This window comes from Diuraphis noxia, unplaced genomic scaffold (genome assembly GCF_037042655.1).
Source record: "Diuraphis noxia isolate RWA-SAM2 unplaced genomic scaffold, SU_Dnox_SAM2 contig0005, whole genome shotgun sequence".
NCBI lineage: Eukaryota > Metazoa > Arthropoda > Insecta > Hemiptera > Aphididae > Diuraphis > Diuraphis noxia.
The window spans coordinates 28,811,119-28,828,281 of record NW_028301715.1 but is presented as its reverse complement, the minus strand read 5'-3'; the positions used below and the strand labels follow the sequence as shown (position 1 = coordinate 28,828,281).

At 30.7% G+C, this 17,163-nt stretch overlaps 1 protein-coding gene across 5 annotated transcripts in view; it reads right to left on the bottom strand.

Annotated features, from left to right (window-relative positions):
* LOC107162396 (monocarboxylate transporter 10) overlaps nucleotides 1-17,163 on the bottom strand; it is a 359,340-nt gene that overhangs the window by 96,235 nt on the left and 245,942 nt on the right. The window contains exons 1-2 of one of the 5 annotated variants that reach the window (XM_015509273.2): nucleotides 13,230-13,556; nucleotides 11,086-11,544 (exon numbers count right to left, since the gene is read on the bottom strand). The exons of 3 other annotated variants lie outside the window; for them this stretch is intronic. In XM_015509273.2, coding sequence (XP_015364759.1) covers nucleotides 11,086-11,350 — 265 coding nt within the window. In that variant the 5' untranslated portion in view covers nucleotides 11,351-11,544; nucleotides 13,230-13,556. One more of the 5 variants, XM_015509274.2, reaches the window with a different exon arrangement.

Below are 17,163 nucleotides of genomic sequence, written 5' to 3'. Positions count from 1 at the left end.
TCGTCGAAATCACTCGATTACGAATACGACCGTTTATTGTTACGTCAGTTTGAAATATTTTTTTTTTAAAGTCGATTACGGTGGTGATAAATGATGTTATAGGTATGATGTACACGTATAGTAAAAATATTACATTATGCAACGAGTGTATTAATATAATTATAATGTCCACGTCCGCTGACGATATAACTTTTTGTTTTCGTTTTTTTCGTAGTGGTCGACGGTGAATTAAATCCAGTCCAAACATATAGAAACCTACTTAGTTTCTTTGTGGTGCATATGAAACATTCATTTTTTTTTTCTATCTAAATTTATTTATATATTATTTTAAATTATAACTACTTCACAAAGACCATGTAACTAAAACCTTGTTGGAACCATTTTTTTTTTTTTTTTTAATTACTTGTTTTAAAAACCATAACTAAAATCAGAAGTGTATATTATATTATTTTCGAAATTCATTACCCTAAAAGTTTTCGATTAAATTTATACTTATTATTGTTTTACTGTACCAATGTTCTGCAGTTCGAGGTGTTTATACTATACTTAAGTATACTTAAGTACACCTAAAATGGCGATTTAAAATTTATTTAAAATTAAGCAAATATTTTATAAGTAATAAATAAAAATGAGTTTAAAATCGATATATGAATAATTTGAATAATTCAAAAAAATGATATAGGTACTTACGACAATTTAACTTCGTGAAAAATGAAGTTTTAACTTAAACAAATCTATAGGTAGGTAAAATAGGTATATTCATAAATATATATATATAAAGTATTTTTTTTTTTAAACAATGGAGACTTTGTCGGTAGATTTTCAATCGCGTTCTCACAATATTGTGACGTTAGTTTGACAATGTTACAAACACAACACTCGTGTTGATCAAAAAGTAACGATAACGATCGAGTACAATTGTGATTCTAGAACTACTGAAGTGAATGTTAGTCAATACTAGCAGCCAATTCAATTGATATCGGTCTCTGTAGGCAATTATTTTCGAAGAAAATATGTTTTTTAACGATCACTGTGCCTACGTTTACGTGCATACGTCGTATTTGCTATCAGAACCTTCAAAACAGATTTAGCATATGCATCGAAAGTTTGTAGAACGAGTACGTATATTGTATATAGGTAATCCAATTTAATAGAATATTGAAAAAACATAATATGATGATTTATTGTATTGGTATCGAATTGGAATGACATTCAGAAGTATAATAAAGCGAGGTCTTCTTTGTCACTGAACAAAGTCTTTTTAAATTTGGAATTCGATGATCAGAAATTTTATCCGATAAGAATGTCAAAGTTATATACAAGAACTTGAAATCGGATGGTAAAAAGTTTTTCGTTATTGAAGTAATGGAATTGCTTTTCTGCCAGAGTCTGTGATTCGCGTTTTCCAGAAACAATTCTTTTATAACAACATCAAATATTAATGAAAAAGTTAATAAAACGGTATAATAATAAACATAGTACTTTTCTATATATATAATTATATACATTTACCTAAAATAACAAGACACAGGTTGGTGACGTATTATCGGATGCAGGTGATCTGTGATAAAGTTGGGGGTGAGGGGGAGTCTCGATGATACAGAGTATCGTGCGTTTGATATGGCCGGTGATGGCAAGTCACGGCCAAGGGGTGAGCGTGAGAAATTCCAAGGACACGGAAAGAGACTTGGGGAAAGATTTCTTATCGTTTGTTTCGTGGACGTCGTTCAATTTGGCACTACTCCTCGGGGCTGCTTGGCCGATAAATTAAGAGGGTCATTCTCGGAAGACGCGCTCGCGTATAATAGTAGCTACGTACTAGCTGCTGCACCGGTTATCCGGCAGTTCGATCTCTCCGCAGGCGCATATCTTCCCCAAACCCCCCACCACCACCCCCTTAAAAACATTACACGTATACAATTCGACTGCGATAGGGAAGTTTTGCCAAAACGTGAGTATATATCTTCAGTTCTTCCTCGTTCTTCTCGTCGTGTCGTCATCGATGTCGTCACCGTCCCCCCTCCCCTCGAACAGCTATATATATATGTATAGGAGACTTCAGAATTTATAAAGCGTGTTTGGGCGGAATATCAGAAAAATAACCTTTCGTTTCGACACTACGTAAATTTAGTGTGTAAATAGACGGGCACGGGAAGTAGGCGTCGCGAGAAAACTATACGTATTATACGGTGTACATAATATTATGTGTGCAGTAGTATATTATTTATTATTATTGTAGCCGTATATGACCTTTCCTCGACTCTCGAGATAAAGTCGAGCGACGCGTCTGTTTTGACGGTTAGGTTTGACATAGAACGTCATCACGCTCACAAATTCGATAGATTAGATTTTTTTTTTGTTTTATTAATATTACCAACCAAGTGTGATAGTTTATCCCTGTGTGCATTATCCCAATTATTCAATCAGTGATTTTCTTGATGTTCAATTTTATGCAACAAAAAAATTACAAATGTAAATTGAATATAAGTGAATTTAGAAAAGTGTAAATTATAAATTATAATAATATATAAGTACTTAATCACTTAATTTTTGTAAATTTTTTTTTTCATTTTCGTTTTGTCTCTGACATATTATTATATATTCTAAATTATTTTATTTAATTACGGAACTTATTTACAATTTATTAATTAAATCAATATTCAATATTATTTTATTTTTCTATTTTTTATACAACACTAACATTTTAAGTCAAATTATTAGCAATTATTATAGACATTTAATGAAACATTCACATGTTCCATTTTTGGAGATTTTAAGGGAAATAAACAGACCAATGTCAATTTATTTATCAACATTTATATTTTAAAAAATTTAATGATCACACACGGAATAACACACGTTCGTGCGGCACGAAAAAATACTTCAAAATCAGACGACGAGCATATAGGTACTTATATATTATATACGTTTTATTTTCATTTCCATCTCTTTTCCCTCTCTAGAAATAACGGTTCGTTCGCAGCTGGCAACTGCCATGGGTGTATATAACTTACAAACGGAATCGTGAACTTATCAAAACACTCATTAGAGTACATTTAATTTAGAAATGATAGGATAAAAAAAAACCAAAACAATTGCTAACGAGCGCCTTAACCGAACACGAATAATAATATGTAAACACGTCACTGTGTTGCGGAGACCTTAATGAGAATTTATACGTTCGCATTTTGTTACAAAGTGGTTAATAAGCGTGCGCGTGTGTGTGTTTTTTATTTATTTTTTTAAGAAAAGCGACACTGACCATGTTACCTCACAACTGTGAAAATAATTCTCGGTTTAATGGGTAGAAAAACAAGAAATGCTCAAGAAAAATTAAATAAAATATTAATAGAAATGTTCGTCATAACCTACGCGTCGTGTACATTATAATATAATAATATTATTATAATGTGTAAACACGAGATGAGAAGCGGCCCGAGGGTCACTGGAGATGTGGTTTTGCGCGTTTACACTGGTTATTGGTCAACTGTCGTTGAGTTGCGATTGGGCGGAGGGGAACTTTGATTTATTATACCTATTCAATAGAAAAACTGTTGGCATAAAATTCAAATAAAACAAATGACTTTGGTTTACTTTGCTCGGTACTAGCCAACATGCTTTGAGGTTTTCGATCTCACCGTAGGTGGACACCCCAAATGACCGACCCACAAGCTTTCAACCTTACTCAAATTTAAATAACATAATTTAAAATTTTTTTTAGTATTATTAATAATCATTTATCATGTATTTGCGCGATAGGTGAGTTGATTCCCGAGACCAATTTTATGTATTATTTGATTCCCGGGTCATTAAGAGGAAGGTACGATGAGTTGATTCCCAATTTTCGTATAATCTCATTACCAGATACCAATTTATAAAAACAATGTGTGACAAATTTTTATAAAATTATTAATTTTTTTAAATTTTTTTACCAGAGTACTTAATTTTTTTTGTATTTTTTTACCTGATTACTAAATGTTTTTAATAATTTTTTTAATAAATATAATATAAAAAAATACAAAAAATAATTAATAAATAAAAATTGAATGATTTAAAATATGAAAAAACTAAAAAATACAACATTTTTGAGAAACTTGTCAGCCAACCTCCTCGTGGTGTTTCTTGGGTTATGCTACTCAACGATATCGCTACAGGTAAACAGGTGCCCGGCCGCCCGGGAAAAAATCGTATAGAGCCCGTATTTGTAATCCCAAAATTAATCGTTTTAAAAAAGGCACTCAAAATGTGTTGAATATCAAAAACATTCAAATACAAAATATCTACATGATCATTACTTTTGAATTGTTATATTGCTGAAAAATGATCAATTCTATGAGTCACCCTATTCGGCATTATAATATAATATTAGTGGCTTGGTGAGGCGCGGTCGTACGCTCAATCTGTGGAAACGCACTGAGCGTACGTACCGGCCGCAGTTGCTAGCTCCCGGATGGGTGACCACCAGGGATTTTTAGCAACATATCCTTGCCACGCATACACAAACACGTGTTACAACCCTACCCACTTAAAAACCTATAAACAGATATACAAAAAAATAACCCCTACCGTACCACCCCACACCCAATGGCCTATGTTGCCGCGGGTTCTCTTTAAAAAAAAAAAAATATATATATATAATATTATGTTTTGAAGTTGAGTAATTGTAAATAGATTATTTTGAAATATGCATATAATATACTCAGTAGATCATAAACATGTACGAGGTACATAACGATTAACTTCTTTCTTGGATAATAATATATAGTGCTAATAGTAAGTACCCATAAAATAACTAACTACCTACTCATAAAAGCAAGCACTTCATAAATTATATAAAAATACTGTATAATATAATTTGCCGTTATTAAATAGTTAAATTAGATTATTTAATTAAAAAAAAAAAATTAGATGGATTATTTATATAACTCCAGGAAAATATAAACTAACAGATATTACACAAAAACTCGTTTAGTTTTAATGTATTTGGAGCATAAGGATAAATGAATGGTTTTTACGATTTTAAAATTAAAATTGTATCTTTTTTATTAATAGGAATACCAGAATATATAGTTATAAAAATATGACATTGTTTAAGAATAGATGGTTTGTGGTATTATATTTAATTTAATTTGTGATGTATAGCACATTGTATGTAACAAAACAAATTTATATGCAATTTAATTGTTCGTTTTATGGTTATAACGTATAACTACGTAGTTTTTTATTTGCAGATTATATTATTATCACTATATAAATATGAGTGCATACAATTTTTTTAATTTATACAACGAAATTGATTAGTTGAACATTTAATAAGTGAAATAATTTTACTAAATAAATAGTTAATTTAAATATTCATCACTTCGTTAGACATATTCTCACAAGAAAAGTAGCAACTTTGAAAGCTAGCTTTTACTAACAAGATTTTACGAAGGATTAAAACATAAATCAAAATTTAAATTGCTTGTTCCTATTCTGGAAAAAATACTAATTCCTAGCAATAATTATAGTTAAATTTAAAAAATGTCGAAACCGGTTAACGGTCACCACTAAATTATTAAAGAGTAAGTATCATCGACAATAATTAATTGAAAAAATTAATTTCAAGAATATGTTTACAATTTTTTCAGAACGAAAAATAAATTAAAAATACATAGACAACCATAACTTTTAATTTTCCTTGAATCTGGACCGCATGGGGAAGGGAATTAATCGATCTGATAACGATTTGCGGGTATATAGGTCGAAAAACTTAAATGTAGTTCGATAAATCATAAATCCATCATATTGTTACTATATTAGGTAATATGTATTATAGCTATTCTTTAGCTGATTAGTTAATTTCCAACATTGAATACAAAAACCCATTTATAAGAAACAAATATTACAATTGACAATATTACTGTGCCACATTGTCTTTCGACAATATATCGATAACCTTTAGCCAGTCATCGTGCATAGAGTAGTTTAGGAATTTGACGATCGATCGTCGAGTTCAAATATCGAAGAGTTTAACAATCATTAATGATGCGTTTGCATCGCACCGGCTCACGCTTAGGAGACGACCGAAAAGATAGTGGTCAACAGCCAGTAACGAGTATCGTCGAAGAGTTGTGCCTACTCTTACAGTTTATTTATTATCATCGTATTTTAATATGGACGTGGCACAAGCGCGTGTTTCCGATGAGTTATTAGAAAAACGTGACATTTTAAATTACAATGGATGAACATATTTTACCGTCTGAAACGTATCAACGTTATCGGATTGACACAAATCTTACTATATACAGTTGAATTGCATATTATAAATCAAGTAGCAACACGTCGCAGTACTAAACAATACTACACATATATATTATGGCTGTTAATTAAAACAATATAATATAATATAATATTTAATATGTGCTTAGGTAGGTATACGAAATAATAATAATATTATGAATACACACATGCTACGTAAACCACGCAGTGGTACCCCACCAACACCCAAACAACACACAATTATTATTAATTACTGATGTAAGATAATAATTATATTAATACACAATAAAGCGTACTGTACACAACGACTCAAGATACAATTTTGTATGATGTACTTTTAATATACAAACTAATCGATCGTGAAGCAAATACTATAAATAATAAGAAGAATAAGTATCTATATAATGCGTATACTATGCATTTCAGGTATCTGCTTGTATCCAAATGTTAATTGTTAGTCGCATACATATGTGTATATTTATTATCATTTAGAACGTTACTATATGTACGGATCGTATATTTATATATAACAGTATTATTGTTTGTCCGTTGAGTGTACTGTGAAAATAATCAATACATCCATACAGTAATTTTATATATTGTGTACCTACAAGATTTAAGCTAGAAAATATTTTAAGTTCCACCGATTACTCTTGGGGGGGGGGGGGGATTAATTATCTTCGAATCACATGCCATTAAACGATGCGCTTTAAACATATGCCATACATGATTCTTGAACGGTGGCCCTATAGTTCTATTATTGAATGTAAACTGTAGATACGAGTTTCTGGATAATACGGCATGATAAATACTATTTTGTTGAAAATTATTGAAAAAACTCACAAATTTTGTGTGTCAATATTTGAAAGAGATATACACAGCGTATTATGTATACTGGGTAGAGGATAATACAGTTATTATTTATGGGGCAGCATAAATCACAACGAAATCACATTTTCGACAACCTCATCCACTCAACTGATTGAGATGGTTTGAAAAAAAAAATACAAAACGCGACAAAAAATAATCGAAATTGATCTCTCTCTCTCTCTCTCTCTCTCTCTCTCTATTTCATACCAATAAGGACGGTAAAATTGTCAAAACATTTTTTCTTTTTTTTGGACACACATATACATGTATAGTATGTTATATATTGTGCATGGAAATATAGTCGTCGTTATTATTTACGCGCTAGCTAACGTTTCTTCATTCCGCAGCGTGCGCTCGAGACGTATAATTATTTCCGAATCAAACGAACCATCTAATGGGCCGCCATTGCCCCCGAGGGTACCCGGAGTTTTACACGTCGGTTGTATGCATATTTTTTTTCCATCGAAAATTACCATAATCGCTCCGTGCCAGGAACTTTGAAAGGACGCGTTCAACAGGAAAAATTTGTTAAAGGAATAAAAAACAAAAACAAAAACACCAAAATCACGAGGATGCCGAAAATTGCCCAAAATCTCTAAGTTTGAAATATCGTGACGGCAGGCGTATCGTACTACCCTCTCTGTAGTAGCTTTAGTGTTTCGGAAATGATTGAAATATCAAACGGCGGTGGTAACAATCATTTATTTTTCGTTACAGAATATAACAATAATAAATTGTATTGACATGTGTTATTTATTCTGTGTACAGAACGACAGTCAATTTACGACAATAATATGGATAATATACGCGTTACAATAGTTTAATTAAGGAAACACGTTGCTGCAAATGGAACTCGGCCGAAAATACAATACAAGTCGTTCCTAAATAATATATAGGTATTATTATTAAATAAGTATAGTTAAATAGGTATGTGTTATATCTGTATTCTGTATATATACGATATACCTAACAGATTTCATCTGATTGCGGCACTTACTCGCCTAAGTACGTCCCGCTTGTACTTTAATATAATGTGTATACATTATACCCGCGGATTAGCATAATACATATTATATAACAATAACACAGTCGAACCTTAATTCGCTGACGGACCTATGTTTAGCCTACGCAATAAAAAAACATCGCCACGCAATGTACGCACCTAATCTATAAAATATAAATTTTGTGACAAAAAACAAATTCTAATAATTCTATTATACATAGAATACAGCATGAATCGCCTAATGAATAAATACAAATATTGTGGCCAATTTTTTATCATACCACCGTTTTTTTTAAATCGCCTTATAAATTCAAATCGTCACAGAATATGATATAAACGTGCCATATAGACAGAATTATAGATTAAGGTTTGTCGAACGATATAGTAATAATAATAAAAATAGAATGAACTTCTTAAGTTTATATTATATTTTGTCATGATAATTTATTATAAAAAAATGTATACATATATACTAAATATATTATATTACGTTATATATCGTGAATTTTGAATATATCGCACGAAAAAGATTTAAGTTTAATCCCCTATTTCCTTCCTAAACTGTATAACTTATTCGAGAAATGTTAGAGAGTGAAGTTCAAGTCGTTGTCGTTTTTTTTTTTGTAAAATTATTATCATTAAAGTCTCGTTCAAAATATATAATAATATTTCAGTGGCGGTAATTATTTATGAATACATCACAATATAATATTATAAAACTAGATTCAAATCGATCTTTTTTTTTTTTTTTTATTAAAGTAGAAAAAAATATACCATCTGTATAACATAATACAATAAGTAATTTAGAAATCGATCGTTACGCGTTATAATATACTTGTTATTGTTATTAATATTCATCAAATAGAAAAATACGCATAATATTAAATTGAAACATAATAAACCACATTAGTGTTTAAAAAGTCACTGGAGACCATCGGAGCATTAAATCGTGCAGATAGTTGCTCAGACGGTACAATCATCGACTATCTCGTGACGATATCTGCATAGTACACCACAGTTTGTACTGAATCGCTCGTATATCGTATTCGTATATATAATATTATGTTGTATATTACCCTTATGAATGTTTATATCGTAAACGATCGATAACGATTTAAAGATAAAACACGATTCATTGGTGTATAGTATAATATATCCCTATAATGTGTGCGTCCGATGCATAAGAAAAATAAAAACTAGGTGCAGTTTTAAGCGATTTCGCCATCGCTATATTATAATATATGTAATAATATTATTACATACGATTTAATTTTAAATTTGTTTTACTCGTACCTCGATAAGTCTTATACGGTATTTATTCCTATTTAGAAGCATCGAACATTTTTTGAAATAATAATTACTATAAATCAATAAATGAGTAGGCACCTGTCTATTATACGTAAGTACCTATAATATATTATAACAAGCATTATTATTTTTTTTGTTCAAATCCACTACCAATATTTCATAACGATAATTAATTCAATTTATATAAAATAACATTCTGAATAAATAAACTAATATTATTGTCCGTCTTATTTAATTCTAGTCAGATATCTAAAATATCCGACTTAACCACCAAACTATAGTAGGCACTTTCTAAACACCCATAGTAGGTAAAACAATCAATTAGATAATTAATCAATCCTTAATTCTTAATTACCTACTATTAATAACGCAGTATTACACAGTATACAATTCTATATGTGCTGTTCGAGAAATCATTTGTGTTACTTTTCGGAATTTCTCGAATGTGATTACTCTCTTTCTAGGATTTCAAAGTTAAAAGTATAGCACACATTATATAGATATATATTATGTGTTGCATGTAGTAGAGAGTTGTCAGACAATAAGTCACGTAACGCGTATGGGAGTGGGTGCAGGGATTCGGATGAAGTTTGTTGTTTCATGTACGCCTTGCTGAAAGCTTCGATAGTTTAAATCGATTGTAAATTTTCAACTAAGTACATTGAGTTGGCCGTTATTGACGTTTCGTCGTAAATACGCCGTCAGATGACTACTAGATCAGACAATTAATACCACTGAGGAAAATCCAGGAATACGAGTAACTTAAATTATTCTAAAAACCAGAAAAACTATACGAGCAAAGAATTTGTGTGTAAGCACAGTATATTATATTAAAAGTTAAAACATCATGTTGGTAATTAGTGCAAATGTAAAAATACTGGATGTTTGTTAAGTATAAAATATTTGAAACCTATGGATTTATATATTTTAATAACAATTTTATCGACTTTTTATATTTATTCAAAAAATTCAGACCAATAAATTACTTTTACTGTGTGCTCCATTATATCAAGCAACATCTTTTTAACTTACTCGTATCTTATGTATATATATATATAAATGGGTATACATACTAATATTATGCAAATGCTACAGTACATATATCACCGGACATCCTAATAACCTTCAACTAGTAGGTTATCAATACTATCTATGCTGAATTTATAAGAAATATAAAATAGTAAAATATTCGATGAATTTAGCAACATTTACCAAACTATCATTAAGTGAAAGTGAAGCATCTTATAATTTTAAAATATATAGTTACCTATTGAATGAATAGTTACTTTTTCTGACCTACCTAAGCTAAATCGTATGTGGTTGTGTTCTTTAAAAATAAATCCATGGACATTTCAATACGTATTTATTTGTTTTTCGTAAAAAAGAAAAAAAAACATAGATTCAGTGAAATTATCATGCAGGACACTGGATATCTAGCCTCTATATTTTATTAGTTTAAATATGTCATAGAACAATGTGCATTTTACTTGTTTATAAAGTTGCTATAATATGCATTAATATGCAATAATATGCTTTTTATTAAAAACACATTTTGTTACAAGTAAGGTTAAACACACGTTTATAAAATATGTAGGAAGGTAATATAATATTATAATACATTATGTAACGTGTACGAAGCTAACCTGCCGATCCGAAAGATGCGTGAGGAAAATTGCGCGCGATGATTGGAAGCATGACGCCGGAGGACATGTGCAACCCTAGGTTAAGGACATGTACAGCAAACGACACGGCCACAATGATCCATCCCCATCCTCCTTCCGGATAATAGTGCTGCTTGAGGGTGGGCACTTCGGTTTTGACCACCACCGGGCACAACACTTCGCTGCAACTGGGTAGGTCGCTGCACGTTGCCAGCCCCGAGTCCAAGTCGGCTTCCATGTGAGCCATGTCACAATCACTGTATGCTCGATGTCGTTGTTGATATCGCTAATCTACCGTCGATTAGTCGGTCAGTCAGTCAGTCGACCACTCGGGCGCCACTAGTCCGCAACTGATACTGCGTGGTGGCCGATTATGCGGGCCGTTCGTTTTTGTCACCACTGCCACCACCACCCTCGCAGCTGTCGCTGGACGACGACCGACTGCAATACGTAGCCATCGAGATTACCGAGGATTCAGTGGGGGAGGGGGGGAGGGGCAAGAAATACATAATTAGGATAATTATGAAGATTAAAAATTCAAGGCGTAAAAAATCACTCAAAATTTGTGTCTATGAAAACACGGAAAAAAAGTCATCAAAATCAAATAATCGAAAAATGATGAACAAATCAAATACTAAGAGAAATTAGTATTTATTTTTTGATTTGCGTATATCGCGATCGCGATTGTTTAAGCTTACATCTAGTATTTTTCAAATACATAAGTAAGTCTCGCACGTGAGTTATTGAAATGCATGAATTTTTACTATCCATATTTTAATTTTATAAGATTTTTTTTACGCCATAAATTTTTCCAGTAATATTTTTTTCAAGGTTAGATACAAACCATCGTCTAGAATGGTTACTTACAATATATTAATAAAATAAATATAGAGTTCGTTCAATTTTACTGCTAAATATAGGTGTGACGTGTGCACACCCGAACGTTACGAAACTTGGGGATTGATCTGTTTTCAGCAAACTTAATTTATGAATCAAATGAAACTTGACCCGGGAGGCGTGTATATTGAATCGCAATTATTGTTATCCTCCTGCGCTCCAACCTGAGCGGTCATAGTTAAATTCACGAAACCTGTTTTTCAGTTTTTTACATTATTTATTATTTACGAGGTTGATTTTCAAAAAACAAAAATAAAAATAATGTTCCTAACAAATTAACTCATCATAGTTTAAATACAGGTAAGACATGGTATTGACACCATTTAGCCCAAAAAATAACAAATGTATCATACAAAATTTAAATATGAAATATATATATTAGTATAATAGTACCTATGTTATTTACCCAAAACTATGACAAATAATATTTGGCATACCGTAAAGTTTATACTTAAAGGTATACTTCTATACTATATATATATAGCATTTGGTAATGGAAAGTTCGTATCAATTTAATCATAAAATGTTTTACTAACGTTTGTTTGATAGTTACATTAAGAATTATACATAGGATTTCTCTTTCATACGATATAATTAATTTAACATAAATATATAATACAAAATAAATTAATCATAATTATTAATTTAACAGATTTCAGATGTAACACTATTAAATTTAAATTAGCTACATAGAAAATAAATTAAAAATATTAATTAGGTATTTAATAAGATATTTAAAAAAAAATTTAAGAATACTTTAGGAAACGAATTACGCGTTTTTTAATCGGTATTGTAAAAAAGTATATATAGATATAGGCACAATAAAAGATATAAATAAGCAAACGTTTCAATTGCAAAAAAATAAATATTGTAATATGATATTTTCAAAAACTCTTTACTCGAGTAAATTTGGTATAACGGTTTCGAATGTAACAAAAATTGGGACTTATTTTTTGTGGTAGGACAAACTAAAAAAAAAGAATAAAATATTGGCAATCAGATTTTCGGTGATCTAGAAAGGTTGAAAAATGAAACCGGAATTGAGTTAGAGTAAGATCCAACAAATTAAGCCGAAAGCGTAAAAAAAAACGAAAAGGGTACCTACCTATATCAAAATCGGTTTCGAAACAGCAGCAGACATTATCGCGTGCACACGCCGTCAACAAACACCATTTTCTATATGATAGTATAAAAATATGAAACAATGCCAGATATGGTCAGCGGATTACCTCATGGACGCGGAAGCTGTGCCCACTATGTCTGGTCCATGTACCTATAGCTGAAAATTAGTAATTTCCCGCACTAAATCGAAATATTATATTTTTCTCTTCCGAAATTGCACGATCGGGTGTTAAAACCTTAACGACTCGCACGCACGTGGCATCGTCAGATATCACTTTCTAGTATGTAGATAATATGCATTATACATATAAAACAGAGCAAAGTAGAAAAACGACAGAAGGCACGTCGTGACGAGTGCAAAAAATGTCCACCGCGAACGCGCACCGGTGACCGTCAGGGCGAACGCGACGGCAGTGTAATCGAGACTGGAGTGTTGCTCACTGGTTGCGAGCTTCGAACGGCGGCGGCGGCGGCTGCGATCGCGGTGGCGACGACGGCAGCACAACCCTCCCTCATCATCGCGGCGTGGTGGGCATTATAATAATAATAATAATAATAATAATAAATATTATTTTACACGAGCTTGATTCCTGTTAGGGGGGCCACAGGGGGAGTGGCCAACTGTGAGATAATTATTAATTTATTATTGGGCGTCTTGGTCTTACCATGTGTCCACGGATCGGCGACGTATACTATCCAAATTCCGATCGAGTGGGGGTTGGAGGCGGGCGCCCCTCTTGATTAAGATTATTAAATTGATTTTTTTCAATACAATTATTAATTTTGTTATTTTTTTTATTCGACAATTAAACAAAAATAAAAAAACAACGTTAAGTTCAATCATGGGCGATCCATCCATCTCATCACCAAACCAACTCAAATACGACACTGCCTCGAGTATGCATGTAAGTGTGTGCCCGTTTATAATGTTATATATGTGCAGCGTTTTTTTATAATAATATTATATTATATGGCTATTGTTTGAATGTACGTGTGTGTAATTATATGCGTCACGAAACTCTTTTATGGTTTTTATGTTTTCACGATTTGGCACTTTACCCGTTGCACGGAGGCCGAGTGCATGGAGACACAACATAGACTTACGAAGTCAAAGTTCAAAGTTAGTTTATGCAATATTATCCCGAAACTCGAAAACAGTCGGGCTGCAAGTCGGTCACTTGAAAGTTCATCATAGTTCGTAATAATAATAACGGTCACTGATATGATCATAACATTCACTTAAATATGTACTTAATATAGTCCATTAGTTAGCAAATTATGACATATTTTCGAATTTTACATTAAGTATTGATAAATGTGGTTGATATTTCAATGGTTGATAACTCCGATATCAATTTCATGGATTAGTTACAATATATTCTTCTAAACGTTATAAACGATATTAAATAATATGACAGCAAAAACTAAACCATAGTGGCCAGAATCAGCTAATATAAATGGTTATATAGTTAATAATCGTAAATTATAATATTTTTGAGGAATATTCAACATTAATAGATATCGTGGCTATCAATTATTATTATGATATTATAGCATGGTTATTTGGCATAAAATCAATCCCAACGTGCGCATATTGCAAGTGTGCCGTTATAATAATATATTAGTACCTACTATAATTATATTACTTTTTCAATGTCATGATAGATATCGCATGAACATAACTTATACAAAGCCAGATATGGATACAAGAAAAGGGCTATTAAGTCCTTTTAAGGATTTATGTGCAAGGGCTGAAACAGTCCCCAGATAGCCAGATATACCGTTTTTAAAAGTAATCCTCGTTTATATTATTTTATATTTATAAAAATTGTATGTAGGTAATTGTAACACTTTATAATACTGTAGTCATTCAAATTACCTACTCGCAATACTTAATATTAAATTAATTGTGGTTTTATCACTTTTTAAATCAATAGTATTTTATTTATTTATAACTATCTATATTTATACAACTAAATATTTTGTATATCTAGTTCACAACTCACGTAACACATTTTAGAAAATATAAATAGTACCTATAATAAATTATTTTTTCAACATTATCGTCTCGATATAATAAAAGATATACTCTCAACCAACTGTTTACACAAAATATTAAACAAATTAAGTTTTTAGAAAGAATGCACTTTTGTGGTATTAACTACAAATTTTATAGGTACGATAAAAATGAAAAATAAATATTTCTATCCTTGATCGTGTCTTTATATCGTTATAATAATCAGTATTTTAATAAATTAATAATCAATACTAAAATATTAGATATACAACTATAATTCTACTGCACATACAGTGTAAAATACCTTAATACTAATTTATTAGTAGTCTAATGTTTTAATTTGAATATAAATATGAAAGTTACACATTGGCAATCTATAGTGAATACCTATATATACGACCTAATACATACGACTGGAATTTAGGAAGTACATTTTATTATTATGAAAGAGTTTGTGTGGATAGGTCATACAAAATCGTAGTCACACTAATCAAAAAAGTGCACTAGATGGTAGACAATAGTTATTATTAATATAAAACAATTGTTATATGTTTTATTTATATTTATGTTGTATAAAGAAATTGTTCTAGTTAAAATTGCATAATATTAATTTGAAAATTTTACCAAAAAACAAATGAAAATGTACGATATAATTACTCGTCACTAACAATTTATATTATAGAAATAAATTACAACTGGAATTTTTTTAGAACAATGAAATCATTATTATTTGTTATAGAACTGGCAATCGATTTTATTTATTTATTTATGAGCACACTCTACTTTTAAAAAGCTGACAATTCTTAATGTATCTATTTATAAACTGACTTACTTTAGAATATTATGAAACTATTTTGTCATACGTATACAAAACAATAGGTACTAATATATGAAAGATGAAATGTTAATTATTGTTGACTCGTTGACTTTATTTAAATTAGAAACTGACCATAACGAACTTTAACCTCGAGGTTAAAGGTCCCAAATGGGGGATGTGCGTGTATGGTCATCAGAAATCCTTGTAATTGACCCCAAAAACAACAAGGTAATAAATAGCAAATAACAATAAAAACCAAAAATTATAAAACGGATTTGACCCCATTAAGACTTTGTAATTTTTTTTTTAGCTACTTATTCGCAATAACGTACACGAAAGTGGTAATTTTCATATACCGACCTGAAACGGCGATGACTGAAAATGAATTAAAAATACGAGTGTACATAATATACTGCTGTTATTTTATAAAATAAGTTTTGGTATTATATATATTTTATTATAAACACGCATTAACTCTTTTTAATTAGACATAATTATTGTAGAATAATATTATGATCATATTTTTTCAAAATTATATTTATAAACTATATCATTCATATTATACTTATTACTAATAAGTTATTAGTTATTACTGTAAAATGGATAATAATGAAGACATAAAATTGTCTAACTTTTATTTATGTATATATTTTATAACGATATATGCATTAACTATCCGTAAATGTTAATATTCTTAACTTTAATGAGCACATGTAAATCGTTTAGTCGAGTTTATTTAGGTACTTATGTAACCGAGAGTTTATGCGAATAATTAATACGAGTAGTAGTCTGTTATAATGATTGTTTTAATTTGCATGCAGTAAACGCTGAAGAAACACCACATAGGACCTGAACGGCGGGATTTAAGCACAGAGAAAAATAAATATAATTATTAGCAATTTGTCTATTCGGTATCTGAAAGCAGAATTACCATACATAATTGTGATGCATTAGACGTGTTTGTTAGTTTTAGAAGAAAATCAAACAGCCGTGGGCTGGTTACTTCTATATACGCCAGACAGCGTGCATACGTCATCATTCGTATATATTTTAATGTCTCCGCCCCATATGTCCGTCACGAGAAAATAAGTACAGTGTATAATAAAATAATATGCCTTACAGGGTAAATAATAATAATAATAAAAAAATGTAATAACAGGTACCGATATACGAGATTATGTGTATAATTTCTATTTCTAGAAATCTA